Source organism: Xiphias gladius, chromosome 15 (assembly GCF_016859285.1).
Source record: "Xiphias gladius isolate SHS-SW01 ecotype Sanya breed wild chromosome 15, ASM1685928v1, whole genome shotgun sequence".
Classification (NCBI taxonomy): domain Eukaryota; kingdom Metazoa; phylum Chordata; class Actinopteri; order Istiophoriformes; family Xiphiidae; genus Xiphias; species Xiphias gladius.
In genome coordinates this window covers 29,520,370-29,540,004 of record NC_053414.1, presented here as the reverse complement: position 1 = coordinate 29,540,004, position 19,635 = coordinate 29,520,370, and the positions used below count along the sequence as shown (strand labels likewise).

The 19,635-nt window shown below is 41.1% G+C and overlaps 1 protein-coding gene across 3 annotated transcripts in view; it reads right to left on the bottom strand.

Annotated features, from left to right (window-relative positions):
* The window catches only part of kcnq5b (potassium voltage-gated channel, KQT-like subfamily, member 5b), a 114,784-nt gene extending 95,149 nt beyond the window's left edge, over positions 1–19,635 (bottom strand). For 2 of the 3 annotated variants that reach the window (XM_040146793.1, XM_040146795.1), the window contains exon 1: positions 18,320–19,635. In XM_040146793.1, the coding sequence (XP_040002727.1) occupies positions 18,320–18,660 (341 nt within the window). In that variant the 5' untranslated portion in view covers positions 18,661–19,635. The remainder of the gene's footprint in view (positions 1–18,319) is intronic. The other variant, XM_040146794.1, reaches the window with a different exon arrangement.

The window sequence follows — 19,635 nt, the reverse complement described above, 5'->3', positions numbered from 1 at the left end:
GCATCATTAAGTTACAGTGGGGGAGGGCATGATATGATGCAGTTTTATTCATTAGTGGTCTGATGGATGTTCAGCTGCCTACGATTAGGAGGGGTAAACAGCAGCTGTTCACTGGAGTGAAAGTTGTTCCGCCCGGGAAGGTCATAACTCTGTCGACACTGGGGAAAAATAGAGGCTGCTGCTCAGGACAGGATACAGCTGATTCACGTGTAGAAAGGAGTCTAACTGCCTGACTTGTCTGGATTCATTAGTGCAATGATTCCAATACATGGTACTTGTATCCTAGGGGGGCACTTAAGCAGTTGTGTAGGGATATTCAGAAAGATTTCAAAAAAGTAAAGAAAATAGAAATTCAGATTTCACTATAAAACCTGAACACTACCTGCTGCAGCTGAGAGTGCATGAAAACAATTTGGCAATAATGTACAGATGGTTGAAATAGTTGATGCTGAAAGTAATGGATAACTGGTTGTAACAGTTTGCTGATAGTAATGAATAAATGGTTTTAATAGTTAGCTAAAAGTAAAAGATACATGGTTGTAATAATTAGCTTAAAGTACTGGATAAAAGTATAATAGTTGGCTGATAGTAATGGATAGATGCTTGTAATAGTTAGCTAAAAGTAATCAGTAAATGCTTGAAATGTCCCGCTTCAGCTACTCCAAGTGACAGTAGTAAAAATGCAAACTTGACCAAACTATCTAAATAATGACAGTTCGATTGTATGAAAACATTACAGGCTGATGATACCCATTTTTTTTTTTTTAATTAAAAGTGCTAAATAAGTTTAAAATCAATTCACCATGACAGGCGGTGTTTATGAAGGGGCAATTCAGATCATGTGACAGTGCAGTAGCACGTCTGACAAAAGAGGTTGGAAACCACTGCATTATTGGTTTAATCGTGCATTGATCAAAGGTTTTCAGCTCTTTTCCTACAGTGTAGGGATTTTAAGTTTCGTATGATAGAAAGGCTGAACTTTTCACTGAAGAGCCCAGGCAAGTTCAGGTTGGTGAACATAGGAAAGGTTGCTGCCAGAAGCCCCAGAGGGAAGTCAGACAAGTTGTTGGTTCAAGCAGACGGAGCACAAAGCAGAGGATAACAGACCTTTCAAGATGAGGCAGCAGATGGCTGACGAGGAAGCTGCTTGGCATGCATTAACGTTCATCCAGGTGCACAGAGTGAGAAAGAGACAGAGAACAAGAGCGACTTCTTTCATTTCTTCTACTGAGGCACTCAATGTATTCAAAAGCAGTGCAATCTGTTCAAAAGTCATTATATTCTTCTATTCATGAGTAGCCAGGCAGAAGCAAAGATACAGGATTACAGAGTCTCTCAGGTTAGAAGAATATATTCATTATGACAGTTTATAGTTTACTGGTTTTTACTTTTTGCTAAGGCTAGAAACCACTAGTTTAGATCTTTTAAAAAATGAAATGCTTCACGTTCATTGCCCTCTCCTTCAGCTGTGTATGTCATGAAACAACCCACAAACATAAAATTATTTTCATTATCAAAGAATCTCATGATTATTTTCTGGATTAATCAATAAACTTTTTGGTCTATTAATAAAAAATAAAAAAAAGCCTTTTCTTCAAGGAAGAGAAAACATCAAATTCCCACTAAAAAAAGACACTACCTCCTAGTATGAATGGAAGATTTTTGTGAATGACACATTCTAAATATTCACCCTTTAAGGACACAGAGGCAAAACAACAAGTTCAGCCGGACTTGGCAAGTGCACTTGCCAAAGTCACAAAGGAACAGAACTGGTCACAACATCCTAACCCTGTAAGAAGTCCTCTGTAATCCCATGTCAAAATAAGGCCAGGGGAATATCGACTCAATTAGCTACAAAAACAACAAAAAATTGGTTTTGAGAGAAAGAACTAGGACGATGTGGGATTTAATACATGCCAGCTGGGAGGGAGCTTTTTCTATTTTCCAGGTTGTGAACGTTTCATTTGGCTCAATGGGTGGTTTTTAAAGGGGCAAGTCGACATTCTAAAACCAGAATAAATGTATAAAGATGGTATGTTTTAGGTTCAGTAAAGACTTGCCTCTGACAGTTCACATCTGACATCATACCTCACAGTCCCTGAGGTTACGTAAAGGACATTATGACAACAGTTGGTGCAAAACAAAGACACAGGCCACTATTTGTACAATGTTACTCTGAGACACAGCAAGCTGACTCCTGAAAGTGGGGCGACTAAAAATCAACAACTTTAGTTTGGGTGATGCTAAAAATTGTCAGGTTTTCCATGGTGGTTCTGTGCGAAGTTGTCGCAGAGATGCCCCACTGACTCTGATGACAGCACTTGTCACAATCCCTTTAAATGTCAGGAAAGTTAGGGCAATAAATGCTGAACTACATTTCTGGCCCTAAGAAAGACCTCTAAGCAACCTGGAGCCTCAGCACTGGGGAGGAGCCCGCCTGCTCTTTCAGATCCAACGAGGGTGCCCCACAATCTGCACCAGCATGGTGGAGGACTGACGCTTTCAGTGCTTGCAGGCTGTAAGATTGAGACTGCTGAGCAGCAAGGATCAGATGCAAGGGTTCAAGAAACTGGTCGCTAGTTGTCAGTTTTCAAGTTTTAAGGTCATGTTTCAGTTCACAGTGTTTTGTGGACAAGAAATATGCAGGGGTGACACATGAAAAACATTATCATCATTATTAAACCACATTTTTATCCTGAAACACTTTATTTCAAGTCCTGTATAATATATATGATTCCCTCAGCGACTTAAAAGTATCTGATATGGCTAATGTCTATAGAGTGACCATAAACTTCTTAAATTTTTTTTAATTTGCATCGTCACCATAATATTGGAGAATGTTCGTAGCAACTAAGAATGATTTTCTTTCATCAGTTATGAATATATATCAAATGACTTTATCAAATTTAATCATGCTTTTACATTTGTAGTAATATTAAATGTCTATTTTGTGTTATATTTCTTAATTGGTGTTTAATTTGTATGGTGGCGTATCCTGCTGGCATTTACTGCTTTTTATTTCACCACCTCAGTTTGGGCATCTCATCTATAGCTCCTCAAAAGAAAAGGAGAAGGGGTCTGTTTGCCACTTGGCTTTCACAGGTGGTAACACACCCTTCAAACTTGACAAACTCTCATAGGAATATTCAGAACACACACATCAGTGACGCAAAAATAGTACACAGGTGGCAAAGGCAGAGTAGTATGATAAAATGCAGGGTACAGAGAAACACAGCATGTAGACTTGTAGCCCTCTTACATCAACACATGATTTACATCAACAATTTAAAGAGATTATATTGAATTGCCTTACTTAACCATTGTCATACTAGTGGTTTTGTGGCATTTACAAAGTACATCACTCCTTATTCACGACAGGATATTGGTTAGGGCTGAGTGTGTGTTTAACAACAGGCTGCTTCTTTCATTTCAATTTTTTCGCAAAGGACAAAACGTATAAAGCCTTAGAGAGCGCTGTGAGCCACCGTGAGCATGTGGGAGCTGTGGAGAACAAATATGCAGGACTCATAGTTTGAGGATTAGATCTAAATATAAGTTATGAATAAAATCTCTCATTAAAATATATTTAAATCTCCTATAAAACCAATAACGACGGTTGGTTTTCCATCTCCCTGCAAACTGCCAAGAGCAATAATTCTACTTCACAATCGTTACCACAGCAGCCAGGCTAAAATATAAATTACTTTGACAAATATTTTGCCAAAAACCTCAGTAGCCATATGTAGAATTGAGCTTCAGCGGAGCAGGAGCATGACTTAATCATTGTGACAAGCAAGTCTAATGGAGTTTCCAATAGAGCTGAAACCCAGAAGATTTCATCATTGAACTATCAATATACATAAAAGTACAGCACATACTCCTAAACAACTTAGAAAAACATTTTGGGGATAACATGACTGGAACAGGGCTTCATTGAGAGCCTCTCAGCTCACAATGCAACTCTACAAAGAACACACTGAAGCGATATATTCCTCTGTCAACATACCTTTGAAAAAGCTTTCATGTATGATATGTGATCGGGCTACTGTACTCAATACTAATCATTTCTCTCTGTAGTCAAGCTAGCCTATTAAAAGCCTGGGTGGGTAATATGACCCATGTGGTGCAGTCATTTCAGCCACTGTGTTATTCCAACAAGCAGCTGTTGTGTGTTCCTACTCAGCTTGATTCCCAAAATTCAACTCCTCCTCCCTGCCTCCCTCTGTCCCCAGCGACACACGAGCTGGCATGCTGTGGGGTCAAGCTTATTTTGTAAAGACAAACACTTCTGGGCTTATTCGTCAAGCGACAGGCAGACATGACTTGGCAAACAAAAGCGATGGGCAGCAGCTCAAGAGTCAATTTAATGGACTAATGTTGGGATAGTAAGTGACATTCAAGCTGCTGTCTGGGATTCCTTGTGATTTATTATTGATTTATTGGATACAAGGCTTCTCACAAACAGTTTATAACACAGTCAACATTGATTACACTTGATTTTGAGAGGGCATGATTTGACCCTGGGTTGCAGAACATTAAGCACAGTACAGTTGAGATATTTTACTGTATGTAAGAATAATGATAATGCTTAACCCCTGTGGCCTCATCCTCTCTTACAGTCTATCAGACGCTGATTGAAAATGACACAGAGCTGGTCATAAACCCACTTCACACTCCGAGATTACCATTGCTCCGACTGACACTCATTGACTTCTTACCCTCCAAAGCAACAATTGTCCAAAGTACTACAGTAGTACACAAATACACACACGCGCACCAGTTTTAGCTACTGGTGAGATCATATCTCCTTGTCTACAGCTCCTGTCAGAGCTCATAAAGGGGGAGGGAACCAGGCCAGAGTAAACACAGCACAGTTTAAGAGAGAGGCCACCCTTCAATTTGATGAAGAGGTGCGAATAACAAGAAGTATCATTTTACCCATGAGGTACAATAAACATGGAAGAATCTGTCTTGGTGATACATGGTGCATGTAACAAATGTGCAAATGATTCGAGGCATTTCTAGGAGTTCAGTCATGAGGCATCAGGTAAAGGCCTTTTTCATTTCCCTTATTAATCAAGAGAGATGAAGGCTTTGACCTGAGAGTTACTCAAGTCAGACTTAAATCTCCACTACTACTGTAGATATTTTTTACATTTAGGGACTAGTTTGACAGTTTGGGAAATATCATTTGCCCTTTTGCCAAGAGTTAGATGATATATATGATCTCATATATTAGTCTCATATATGTACCATCACTATAAAGCTACGGTTAGCAGCCAGTTAGCTTGGGCACATACACTGGAAACAAAATAGCTAGCCAGGCTCTGTTGAAAGGTAACAAAATCTGCCTGGCATTTTTATACTTCAGTTTTCATAGAGATTAAACAAATAAGATGTAATGTGTTAATGTGTTATAAGTGAGCTTCAGCGGTGCTGGCAGGCAGATTTTGTTACCTTTGGGCAGACCCAGGCCAGCCGTTTCCCGTTTCCACTCTAAGTTAACACATTTTTCTAGAGGCTTTTTCTAGAAACTTTTCTGAAGCTAGACTCTGGTTTGTGTATGGATTAAATAAACAAGATATAACGAGTTTATAAGAGAGCTTTAGGGGTGCTTGTAGGTGAATTTTGTTGGACAGAAGGCTAGCTGTTTCCCCCTGTTTCCAGTTGTTTTGCTAAACTAAGCTAACCAGCTACTGGGGGTAGCTTCAAATTTACCCGTACAGACATGAGAGTGGGAGAGTGGTATCCAGCCTCTCATCTAGCTCTCGGCAAGAAAGTGATTACGTTTATTTCCTAAAATGTCTCCTATGAATTACTCAGGTAACAATAAATGAAGAGCTTTGTGTGATGTGAAAACGGATGCTTATAGTGACAAAGGTCCTGGAAATTATCACACAACTCAGTAGCTCCATAGAGCTACAGTACTACTTCTTTTAGCTGCTTTGGGATTGTTTTTGGTTTTATGGCACATGTAATCTGTGTTTCAGCCTCACCTCTGTCATTTACCTTATTTCCAGCAGCAGGAAGCTGTTAGCAAAAAAAAAAAAAAAAAAGCTCTGATAATCCCACTGTCTGCTACCTGCCCAGCAGCAAAGAGGAAACGCACAAAGGTAACAACTAGCTGGTAAAGAAAGTCTACTATTTACAAAGATGAAGACATTTTTAGCAGGAGTAAGTGGAGAACAGAACAGGTAAAAGAATTGTGAATATTACACTTATTCTTCCTTGGGTGGCCCAAGACCTGGCTCCAAAGGAATGCTAATGTTTCATGTCTGCTAGATTTGCAGGTACTGTAGGCAACTGTTTCCTAGCAAGATAGCCATAGTACAATATGTGAAGAGTCAGTGTATTTCAGGTTGTTGGGAAGTTTGTACGCCCCCAGGAGGCCAGAAAACCTATGAATGCAGCTTTAAAACTTGATTTGAGACTGGAAAGCAACAACTCAATCAGATGAAACATCAGAACGGTGGGCACGTGGCAACAACAGACATTTTCATTCTGAGCACCCCCAGTCTTTTGTTTAACAGCAGATGGTATGAGATCAGTGTTTGCATGACTACTACATCTTGTATATACCGTACGTAAACCTTTTTTTTCCAATCATAATGCATTGATTAATCTCAGCTACGTAAAACCATGATTAAAACACAATATTGCGACTATTGTGGCACAATAGTGGATTTAGACATCTTCTATTGTGCCACATCATTAATGCTCCTCTTTGTCACTGCAGCTTGCCTGTGTTGGAATAATGATCATAACTATTTTGGGGACCATCTTCTCTATGACAGATTAAATATTTTTTCCTCTTCTGATGCACCTGCAATTTAGACAACAGATGATTTTGGCCTTTATGGAGCTCTTTTGTCAGTCAGATATTGGGATGGAAATTTCTATTGCCACAGCTCCTCCATAACTTAAATACACTGACCTAACTGTTATCTGGCCCACCGTTGTGATGTTTGTGTATGTGATTCATTTTACTTTAGAGTTTAAGTCCTTTTACACAAGATACTTACATTATGTTTAATCACTGTTCATCACATTTCAAATACACCCTATATGCAACAGAAAAAGCAGAATTGCTGCAGCTGTAAGAGTTGACATATCACTCAGCATATACACGCTGCCTGTTCAAAAAGTGGAGGCACATGAAGAACCTCTTCATGTCAGCAGCATGTGTGTGATCTCTTCCTCCTTCAGTCCCCAACCCCCTTCTCACACTCACACACACACACAAAATACTGTCTAGCTACATGACAGAGGACTGCGCCGGAGGTGACCTCGGGAGCAAACTTACCACTAATGTGTTCTGACAAGTCAGCTACAAGAAAATGCTAACAGAGCAATGTAATGGTTAAAACCACCCTGGTGCTCATGCATACCTCAGCACTTTAACCTCATTCTTCTAACCCAGCTGACCTTTCTGGTACATGTTGTCTAATTTTGTGAGCACAAATAAGATATTACATTGGTTGGGCTGTGGCTGTGTGAGAGCAGAATTCAGACTCAGACAGGAGTTGACCCCTGACACTTGTGACTTGTCGCCATTCAACACAACTTAAGATGAAACTAGGCTGTGGCAGAAACAACAGCAGAAATCTCATAAAATAACAGATTATTGCTAAATTATTATACTTTTGTAGACATTAAGCTATTTTTTCCGGTCAGTTTAAAGACTAGAAACCAGATTTTAGTACGTACGCTGTAATCTCTCTACCATCTCAATTTCTGCTCTCTGTATCTTTATTCTATGTTGCTTCTAGGCCATTAGTTTTGGTAGGGCAAAACCTTACCTTTAGTGAGTTTGCTGTTCGCAGAGGTTTCGACACTGAGGTTTTAATGTTACCAAACAGAGGAGATGTGTACAGGCTCACTGCTACATGGGGTAACAGTTGCCCAGAGCAACCATGATGCATGGGGAACACGGAGTAGAGCTGAAATCACAATTTTTTTGTATGTCTGATTTTAAACATCAAAACATGGACAAGACTGAGAGGAAAGAGACTAGGAAATAAAGGCCAAGATATAGTGCAAACAAGTCTCTCAGGTTTACACAGATTCCACACATAAAAAAATATTCTGTGGTCACACAGTAGAGGAGAAGCCAATTCTGGTGGGCATTTATGAGTATTTTCATTTTTGTGTGACAGATACAAATTTCAAGAACAACTGTGGTAATGCAACAGGAAACAGGAAGCACTGAAAGCATCACAAGACAGAAATCATAAATGGTGCCCCTCCTTCCCCTTTTTGTCTGTTTCACTCACATTGTCATTTCCCAGCCAGTCAGTCTGTCTCCCTTTTCCATTTACCACTCTCTTTCACTTCTTTCCACTGTGAAAGCACATTACACACTGTTTGGGGGGGTGAGTGACAGGCTGGCTGCCCAGCTGCAGTGCTGCCCCTGTGGGTAAGACAGGGAGGTCAGAGGGCCTCTGGCCTGTCACCCACTACACTGCAGTATTATCAGGTTCGTGCAAAGCAAAATGCCGAGGGCATGGCCTGGTGCTGTATCTCCCTGATGTGCTGCCATTTCCCCTCCTAGGACCAATCTTCAGCATGTATGCTCACCCAGGCTGTGAATGTAGATGGTGGCAAATCCTTTGTCCTTGCATAGTATACCCCCCCCCCCCCGTCACATTATGACTACTGTAGTGTGTAGCCTATGTCACACTAGAACAAGGCATGATGGTGCTATTTTTGGACCAAGAGTGTCTTTCCTGAGGCATTTTGATGCTGTTGGTCTATTTTATTTTAGCTGCAATATCAGCAAAAGTTGCGTAGTCTTTAAGAAAAAATAATAAATGTGTTTTAAATGTGATAAATGTGTTTTCTTTGATTTTTATTCTGTGCAAATGGAGCTTTATAGGCAATAAAAGAAAAAAAAAAGTCACATCCTGTATCCAAATGCATTTCTTCTTCCTGGAGAGTAAGGCAAATCATGGGAAGTTGAAATCTAGAAAAAATGTATTGTATTAGGTATATTATATACTAGATTGGGGTAGTGTGGGAGTTTAAGGTTAGCTGTGTTATTCCCACAGGGAGAGAACAAGTCCACAGACTCATGAACACTAAAGTAATCGCTGCATGCCTAAATATAGCATGGTAGCAGTGGCTAGGGCATGGCTTGTATCAGCCATGACTAGCTGCTGGCCATGGTGGCAAAGCAGTGAAAGCATGGCCAGTAGGGGCCACGCCATCAGTGGATGACAGAAATGCACACGCAGCGAGGAGCACTCACTCGGACTTATTTTTTGTTCCTTACTGAAACCCATCCAAGACGGCTTTTTTAACAGTCTTGAGCAGGCTCAAGAAGGAAGCATCAGTTGCCATGGCAACAGGAAAGCACTCAAAATTCAGGAATGACTAAAACAACAGTAAAGGAAACAGGTTAAAAAGACAGAGCAAAGCTACAAGAGGTCATACTCTTTCCTCCTCTCTTTGTGCTAGAGATCAGCCTCAGTGCTAACACAGGCACAATGATGACGGAAATGCAACCAAGCAGCACTGTCTGCAATTGCCACAGGGAAGAGAGATGAAGGGAGGATAAGTGGGAAGATGCAATGAAGACTCTGAAGACATGTACACTCAACACTTGTACACCACTCACAGCTGATGGTGTAGGTCATTCTGAGGTAATGCCACTACAGTTCTTCAGCCATAAGACCTTTTCAGCCGAGAGTGAGACTCAAGGGGCAGCCAGGTGGAAAAGCCCTCGCCCACGATCACAGCCACCAGTTCCCAGCTGCAAACAAGAGTTCCTGTCTAGTCTGGTGGCTGTACCTGACTGTTCACTGGCTGGAAGCCAACTAGTAGTGATGCCTACTGGTTGATCAGGGGACAAATGTTAGTGTACAGTCTGTGGTAGCTCTCTGGGCAATTCATATCAGGAGAAAAGGGGAAAAAAAACAAAGATCATGAGCCTCATTTTGATACAAGAAACTAATCTCCTTTCCTGCTCACTGTGGGAGGCGTTAAAGCAAGGCAGCCTTTCAAAGGAAGAAAACATGCGTACAAGGCCTTGTCATTGCATTTACAGAAAGCTCATCTCTGAAAACAAGGGGAATTCCCTCTGATTAAACACAGGACTGAAATATGATACCTACAGCAGGCAAGCCCCATCAGCTGTCAGTCCTTTGATTGGTATCAAACAGGCTTGGTGATTTACATGTACATACTTAGATACAATACCTGCATGTGACTGGTTCCACATAATTAATAATTAAGAATCAGAAAACTTGTCCTGCTGTATATATTTATATGGTATATGTTATAGTTCTTAGAACTTTAGTTCTTATTGGAGGCTTTATTGAAATGTCTTGTGGAGGACTGTTTGAGTGGATACGAAGATTTTTGACTGAGCTGGTTCGGTCCATTCTAAAGTGATGTGATAGTAAGAAAATTTGTTGTATACAACAAATGTTTGGCCACTCAATGTGTAGAACTAAAGACAACAAAACACTTCACATTGAAGGGCTAATATTTGAGACATTCTATATTTTATCTTATTGTCAACTAATTCCATGAAAAGACCAAAACAAACATTGACTTGATCCTGCTAACAAGTATTGTCTGTGTAGCCAAAGCTAGATATGCGCACCTTATTCCTCTCACCATTGTCCAAAAATTATTAAAAACACAGCGATGAGCCACACAATCACACTGGGTGACATGTTCCTTCATTAGGATGGACTTGGGAATTGTAGTCTATTTTGATACAGTCCCAAATACACCATCCAGCTACCATAAAAACTCACTAGCACAAAGGATGTGTATTAATCCACAGCTGAAAATAGTCCCTAACACGTGCGCTCTTTATTCCTGTTTGGTTAACATTTACAAAGAACTACAGTGCGCAGCTCTTCTTGGAAATTACTGAGCTTTTTTTTTAAAATTAAAATATATATTTGTGACATTTTATATTTTTATATTTATATTTTAAGAATTACACTTCAGTAGGAATCAATGGGCTTTGGGTTTGAGAGCCACAGAAAAAGTAGAGAAGTCATTCATTGTTGCGTTTGGTCTTTTCATCGGATTTATTGACAGTAAAAAATATGGAACACCAGCCATACCATGTATTTTTATTGCAAACCATTTCTTAAAGTTTTTTTTTAAACAATTTCATGCAGCCACTGCTTTCAGTTCATTTCAGTTCACTATGAAGATCAATTTGAAGAGACTTACAGTAATGCATGCCTGAGATAGATAATCTATCATGGCGAACATTTACTTGCCTTTTGGTTCTTTGTCAAAGTTAAGTTGTTGTGTATAGGAGCTGTTTGGCAGCTGCCCCCAAGCCTTTGGATGTGGGAGCATCCTTGGACCCACGAATAGGAAGAGTTTTCCATGGAGTAACTGCTTGTAACTAAATTCAAACATTACAGTCAGGAACAGATAGTTACTGATAGAAACTGTCAGTAACAGACAGTTTCTGCAACTGAAAGCAGGAACTTAATCTTTAAAGTTGTAGTATGCTCTGAAAAGTGGTAATCAGTAATGTAAAATATACATAAGTTGCAGTTATTGGGCTAAAATTGCAAAACCACAATTCTTTAAGACATGCCCAAACACATGATGACATTATGAAGGATCACATAACCAAGTAAAATGCTTAAACTACCATAGCAACCATTTATATCAAACACACATTAGCTCTCCTCTCATGTCTGAATCAGACTTTCACTTCTTCTCATCAAGCTCTCACTAACAAATCTACACCACGACATGCAACGCCCATAACCATCTTAACACAGCTACTGCTCCTCACTGTTGCACTCACACAGTGTCAAGGCAACCTCCATCTGGACAAAGACATCACACCTCTGCTTTATGTCACTGTACTGATCAAACCAGCCAGTTCTTCTTCAACACTTGCACTGAAGCAGACAGGTCGGCACTGTTTACAGCGCTTTGCTCGCCCTGTTTATAAGAAGCTTCTTTCCATTGAGTCACACATTCAAAAGGTGACAGTGGGCCACGCTGTGCGCTAACACAAATGCCCTTATGTGTCACACAGGTTAAGAATATATACACTAGATCTATTGGGAAAACACACGGATGCAAACGCTAACATCTACAGCGAGGGCTTTCGGAGCTGAATCTACAACAGTACACAGACATAGTCCACACCAGAAGGCTAAAACTTCTCAAAGAGATAATGAGCAGGGGGGTTACAGGAAGAACAGATATTACTATGTGACAAAATTTCAATGGCTGGACTATAAACCATAGCTCAAAATATAATACATAACAGCGTATAACAGCAGCATCTGATTAGTCATTCAGATGTCTACTAAACATTTTATTGTGTCTGTTGGCTTAAAAAACACAATAATGCCCATCAAACACAGCTTTCAAGATGAGTCAGCATCCTTTACTGCAGCCTATAAATCCAAGTATTCCAAACAATAAACCAACTGATAGATATTTAACAAGTGAGAGCAGCGAGTTCGTGTCACTACTCCATGCCCCCCGATCGTTCAGCGTGCCGGCTCAGAAACCTGAGGGGGAGGAACACTGTATCCTTTTCCCCCCACACTTTCCTGCCCCTGAACATACTTGCAAGGATAAGAGCTTGTTAATCCAGAGGTGAGATGAATGGTAGCACTGTGTATGTGTGTGTGCGAGCAGGAAGGAGGGCAGTCTGGGACCCCAGGGGCAATTTAACTCAGCACAAAGACTGGCTCAGTGCTGTTACTGTCACACATAGGGAATGGCTAAAAATATAAATGTATGCGGTAGCCATATAGTCCGCAGGAAAATGCAACAGCAGAGGAGTTACACGGGGCATGTGAGCAAAATATCTGCCTTTAGTTAGCTATCCCGGTATAAGAGTTACAGGGTCAGGTACTGACATTGAAAATCTAATATTAATTACACAGATAACACATGATTAAGCTGACCCTGATGCTGTTACTTCTCATGTTGCAATTTTCAAGAAGTAACTTCACCGGGAGGCATGTGTGTTAGAAATTGGAACACAGTTGAAGGTGAAATATCGCTTTAAGCATCAAAGCCAATGAGGATGGGCTGTGTGGGCATGCCAAACAGAAGATAAGTGGATGCTGCGAGGGCAGGCTTGTAAGTGTATCTGCTCCTCTGACCTGTTCCTAATGTGTGCAGCTCAGACGAGGCAGATAAGGAAAAGAGCGTTTTTTTTTATTGCTTCCTGAAAGCAGTGGATGATGAAATTGAACTTCTGTGAGTTATCAAAACAGTGTTGCAGCTGTTCAAGCAGAACAGCTTGTTCAAATTAGTATCAAACGCACTAATTCTCATGAGGAACCCTGTGCGAGCGCGCGCGCGCGCGCACACACACACACACACACAAATGTAAGGGTAAGAAATGAGACATTTTTCACCACGTGAAGAATTTTTACCACAACATCAAAAACTTAATTAACAGATTTATTAGATGCAGTTCATAAAAAAGGGTAATGTTGTTACTAATGTTATGAAGAGAGGAGATTTAAAAGAGGATCATATGTGAGTTATTCTAAAGCAAAAATAATTTTGTGTTTCCTGGCATATAACTCTGGTTTTTTTATACTAATATGCCTAAACAATGACTTTAACCCTTTCCACAAGATACAGCACACATAACACCTGAGAATATGATGTTTTCTACAGGTGTGTTTGACCAGTATGTACCAGTGCTGGATCAAAAGTAGTATACCAACAAGTGTGGCTAAAATCAGCTGATACTGTCCTGCTGTGTGGATTATACTGGAATTTACTCTACCCATAATGCACAGAGAAAACAGTACATTTACTCCATACATATTTGCTCTAAAAATCTGGGCAAGACTTGGCCTACATTTGGATTACAGTGATTAATTTTTTTTTTCTTTTTTTGCAACAGGGTGTTAACATAGCAAGCTATAAAGACAACACTGCAACCCTGTCTCCTGCAAATAACCCTTATATACATCTAAACTGCAACAGCAAATACATTTTATAGGAAAGATAATCACCAGCTGGATTAGGTTCAGAGGCAACAATTGTTTTGAATGAACGAAGTCACAGGATTGTTAACGGCAGCGGATTCACGAGGAGGTGGTTGGGATGGATGGTCCCCAGTCCCGTCTGCAACAAAAGCACTTTGGTTAAGGTTTGGGAAAGTTCATTGTTTAGGTTTAATGTAAATAAACACTGTGTCTGAAGTCACTATGAACTTTTTCTGTTTGAAACCAGACCAAGTGCTGTGAGAGTCTAAACAGAACCATAAAAAAAAATAATGTATGTGTAATAATGCTGTAGTCTCTGCAAATGGATATTGTACAAAAATATTCTGGCAGAAAACAAACATGTTGTCTGTGAACATTTTATACCGATATGTTCAGTATCAACGTGTTTGCGACATGCCGAATACACAAATTAACAACATATCCTCATTACGTTAATTTAAAAAAGTAATCCGGTCGCAGTTACGTTTCTTACTAGATGTTTTTTCTGTTGCAGTTCAGGTTAATATACACTTAATTTCTAGGAGACAGGGATGAAAACTGACATATTATGAAATCACAATGGTGTTAGCCAACAGTTGGTTACACATCCAACAGACCTGGATTCGTGTTTCCATCTACCCCACAAATTTTAGTTCACTTCACTGAGCAGCTCCCTGCAGTGACATTCACTTCATTACAACCATTGTTCTCCGGCACCCTTGTGTTGGCCGATGAGGAGCAAACATGATCATCTTATCTCTTATGTATGCAGGGAATGTAAACGTACAAATGTAGACAATAGATAACTGCAGACCATTTAAAGATTCAGTTGGCTCAAGTTTTATTATTTAAAAATGGACTTCCTTTCAGTTACATCACAAGGCAGCTCATCAGGAGAGAACAACATCCCATTCCTTCTTAACTGAGATGATGCAAATTTGATATCTGCCTAAGGGACATTCTGGTGTCGAGTATCAATCGGGTATTTAGGGACTGGAGTCAATGTTCCATCTACAGTAATGTGGGTACCAGGGCAATCCTCTGGCAAAGGTAAACAAGGCAATCACATGATGATGCCACCCTTCCCTAAGGCTGGCCATGATGGGTATGGTCACTTCCCTGAGTTTCAGTTCATTTCACTTTGTTGCTTCCTTTGTGTCAACTGGCCCCTAAACAGCAATTCTGATATTTTATGGCAGCAGCTATGAAGCACACCTAGCTTTCCCCTTAGCTGGACATGGATATCATCTTATTTCGTGGATAAAAAATGTGACAGAAAGGATCTCAACTGCAATGACTTTCATATCAGCAGACTAGTGCAACTTTCAAGGCCACTTACCATCATAGTGACATTCATCACAGTACAGGGGAGAGAGCAAAGGGCTGAGAGAGCTCAGTCTCTGCATTTCTCTAGTTCAACCTCGCTGCCACAGGGATGAAAGAAAAGCATTCACCAACTTCCCAGCCACCCAACCGTGCGTTCCTAACATATACGAGCGCTCATGTGAAGAGACTCTGAGTCCTGGGATCCTTGTGGGTGTGTGTGAGTCAACACTTTCATAAGATATGTAAATTAGCATTTTTCGAGTCAACCTTTTAGCAAAAGTGGAGACCTAAGAAAATCCAACGGTGTCTCTCGTTAAATTATACCCCCAATATAAAAGGATAAGGGAGGTCATCAGTGAGCTGGATGGGCCCCATGGGGGTCACTGACATCATTACAATACCTCTTTGACCTCACAAAGTCTGGACAGACCTCATAAAGAACAATTGATGGCTGAAACACTTTTACACCAAAATAAATGTAATTCTCCTCTGTAATGAATTCTCACACTACTGTAGATAGATAGGAGAGACTATAAATTCTTGACTTTTTGGGTCAAAAGTTAATTTAAACGTTTCATATCCTTATTTTGTTCCAAATATAAGCTACTACAGCTCTAGATAAGAAAATGTTGCTGATGATGGACTGCAGTTTAGATAAAGGGGTGAATATCAGATGGAAATCTTGGATTTAAAATGAACACCTCCTGGACCCTGATTGGCTAGAAATACCGGCTCCTCTAGTTCACTTGAAGCAAAGAATTGCATTTAAGCTTTCCTGCTCGCATACAAATTAACCGGACTGGAAGGACTTGTTGGGAGTTAAGGCCTGGTCAGATCTATACTATCCAGCATTTAAAAACAGCAAAGTTTTGTGGCAAAATCAACTGAAATCACAACTATCAGTGGATTCACTAGCGGGGACTACGTAAATCCATCCATATCACCACGTGGAATTCAAATTTGTTGAAATCTTACGTGCAAATTTGCACCATTGACAAATAGCACACGATCTTAACAGTGCTTTTCACCCCTTTATCTAAACTGCAGTCCATCATCAGCAACATTTTCTTATCTAGAGCTTAAGTGGCTACCATCCACCTTTATGTAACCCTCCTCTGTTGGGGAATAAACTGCCCCACAAAAGAGACATGTCTTTGAGACAGTTGTCAGACAAGACTCAATGCTACAAATACCTCTTTTAAATAAACTGAGTAAACTTACTGTCCCATTAGCGATCGAGCTAACCACACTTGCTAATTGACTGTTTGCAAGTTAGCTATTGGATGGCTTTTTTTCCCCGCTCAGTAACTCTATTGAATAAAAATTATGTACAGTCTTGACAGCAAAATCCTAGAGAGAGTAAACAACAGAGCACCAGGAAAATAGAAAGAAGCTCAGACATCGCTGCATGATCTCAGCTTGCTATTGTGTTAACCTTTTTTCTTTCCAGCTACTGTAGTGATGATGCTACATTCACATCATATCGGAGTTAATTTAATTAAGTACAAGATGTTGACTTGGCATTCATGTCAACATCCGACTCTTTATTAAGACCAGTATCAAGTATCAAGTCGCTATATCCGACTTGATACTTACTAATACAGAAGTGCTTGAACACCAAACAAACCTCACACCAGCCAAAGATCTTTGGTCATTATAATTAAAGCCAAATTTAATGGATATGGTGTTATGTTGTCAACGCACAGTATTTTAATTCTCACAAAACCGATTGTGTAATCATATGACTGTCTTGTTGACATGGATGCTCGCAAGTCATTAACAGTCTTTCCCATCTCTACCTTCCATCTGATACGACATAAACATGGCAAGAAACAAAGCTTCTAGCACCGCTTATTTTGGAATGAATTTCGCTGTGCAACTTTCCGATGTGACTGGGCCTTCAGTTGCAAATTTCCTGAAAAAAGCATTGCATTATGAAACAGTGGTAACATTTAATAACTGCAATTTCCTAAAAATCCAGTTTCAAAAGTGTCTTCCCTAAACGTCACTGACCAAAGCAAACGTTACAAATAGGCACATGAACCCCAACGGGGATCCTGCAGTGTTGTCCTTTGATTGATTCTTTAAAAATAAAAGAGATTCATTTCAAGAGCTGCTTGGAGTAAGTGCAATAGTTCAAGCTGACCACTCTTTCAAATGCAAACACACACACCCCAGCCACACATCAAAAAAAAAGATGGTGCTCTACAGTCAGCATGCGCCTCAACTTCCTTCCTCTCAGAAACAGTCATGATGCCACAACAACAAAAGCTGCATGCGGGAAATCAAATGCAGCTGTTTGGAAGGCCAAGAATGACAGAGAGCAAACTAAAAGGGTAAAGATGTTCCTGATTTTTGACCTTTAGGGACTAACAGACCCTGAGAACTGTTCTAAATAGTACAGATGTGAAACTTCCTGAGCTCTTCCTAAATGCAGAAGTCATTGCAAAAACACCAGTCTTTGACATTTATGACTACATATCCATATTGTGGTGAAAGTGCAAGTGCACAAACCCCGGAGTTGAATGTGTTAAAAATAACATTTAAGCTCCACTTACTAATCAAAGACTCCTGCTCTGTTATCAAGAGAAATTATGTGCAGAAAGGGTTACAGTAAGCCTTTCTTCATATAATGAAACGGTACATGGATTTCAGTGGTTTAATTCAAACAGCAGAGAAGGAATTTTTTTGTGAGCTGTGAAACTAGCTCCGGTAAAGGGGTGCTCATACTGTGGTGCATTTTTAAAGATGAGCTTTGCATTCATGCAACCCACCGTTTAATCACGTGTCACATGTATGTCAGCCATCATTTTCAAAAAGTGACAAAGTGATGTGTGGAAATATTGAAGACACAAGCAGCAGGTATCACAGTCTGCTCACATTGAAATAAAATACTGTATCGTCATTCATTTTGAGTTGTTAGGACATTGAGTGTCTGAAACGTGTTCCTGCAGGGAGGCTGGAACAGCATCAACAGGTGTGCAACTTCAGATATTCAAAACAGACTGTCCTATATGCATCTATGAAAATACACTTACACAAACGCGTGGTATATGAACGCCCAGGCTCTCGGTCTCTCCAGCACGTTGTACAGGTAGTTTTGGAGCCGCCGGTACCGCACGTTTCTCCGCCCGCTCTGCGCGCTGTATATGAGCGGCTTCCCCAGCAGGCTGAGCCGGGCTCCCTGCTTCCCCCTCAGGCTCTCGGAGCCGGCAGCACCTGCGGCGGTGGAGGCTGACAGCAAGCCGTCTCCCGCGTTGTTCATCATCCTTCGTCCGGACTCCACATCTTTCAAGCCGTAGCCTTCGGTACGGTGCCCCGGCGACGTCCTCATCCAGAGCCCAGTGCCGCCTTCGTCTCCGCTGTGGTTCCGGGGCATGGCATCACCGAAGCGGGCATCAAGTGCGCGGAGTTCTCCTCAAGCATGCGTGTCCTCTGCCGCGAGCCGTACCCTGGACGAACAATACATTGCACGTGTGAGACGCAGTCTAAAAGGCGCTGAGTTGCTGGAGCAGGGTACAGTGTTCGCCTTCACACTTTGACCGCCCTCTTTCCTCGTGCATCAACCTCTGCCTTGTCGCCGCGCGTAAAGGCATCCACCGCGCCAGCCCTGTGCGCGGTGCTGTCCAGTCTGACGAAACAACAGGTTCTGGATACACTGTGCGCCCCGGTGAAGCCGGTGGGTGGGAGATATTTTAGCATTAATTTCCAGCACAGCCTCTCTTCCCTCTGCGCTTTACCGCCTGTTGCTTCGACACAAAGCTGCGCGTCCACGGCAGACGCGCAGCAGCGCAGGCCGCGCCCGGGGTGACTTTATCTTGAATCTCGTGTCGCAGTCAACGGCTTGATTTTATCCTACTGCCACATCGTGAACGAATGAAAGCCTCGGCCTCCGGGAGGTTGCTTTTCAGGCGCGCTGGGGCAGCAGCGATGCAAACGAGCAACTGTCGCTCCGCGTCGTAGCCCAATTTCATTTCCCGAAAAAAGTTCGGAATTACACCACGCTTTTCAGAAGCCTATCAGGTAACATGGATCCCGATGAAATTTCCACTCGGTCGAGTGGGAAAGTAACCACTGAAGGCGGCTCACCGAACATCTGCAGAAAATATTATGGTGTAACCAAAATTACTTTATTTACAACATGTGTTCTGTGAATATGATTTTATTGGACGTTGCTAAGGTTTTATTTGCAGAAGAAAAACCTCGCATTGTCTTTCTTTCAAGGCTGGTTTGTCATCTGTTGTCCCGCTGTCCCCGGAACCACGTGGCATTGGAGGCACGTTTTGATGCCCAGCTCAACCCTGTTGTGTGTGTGTGTGTGTGTGTGTTCGGAGCAGACTGGGTTTCGTGGGTC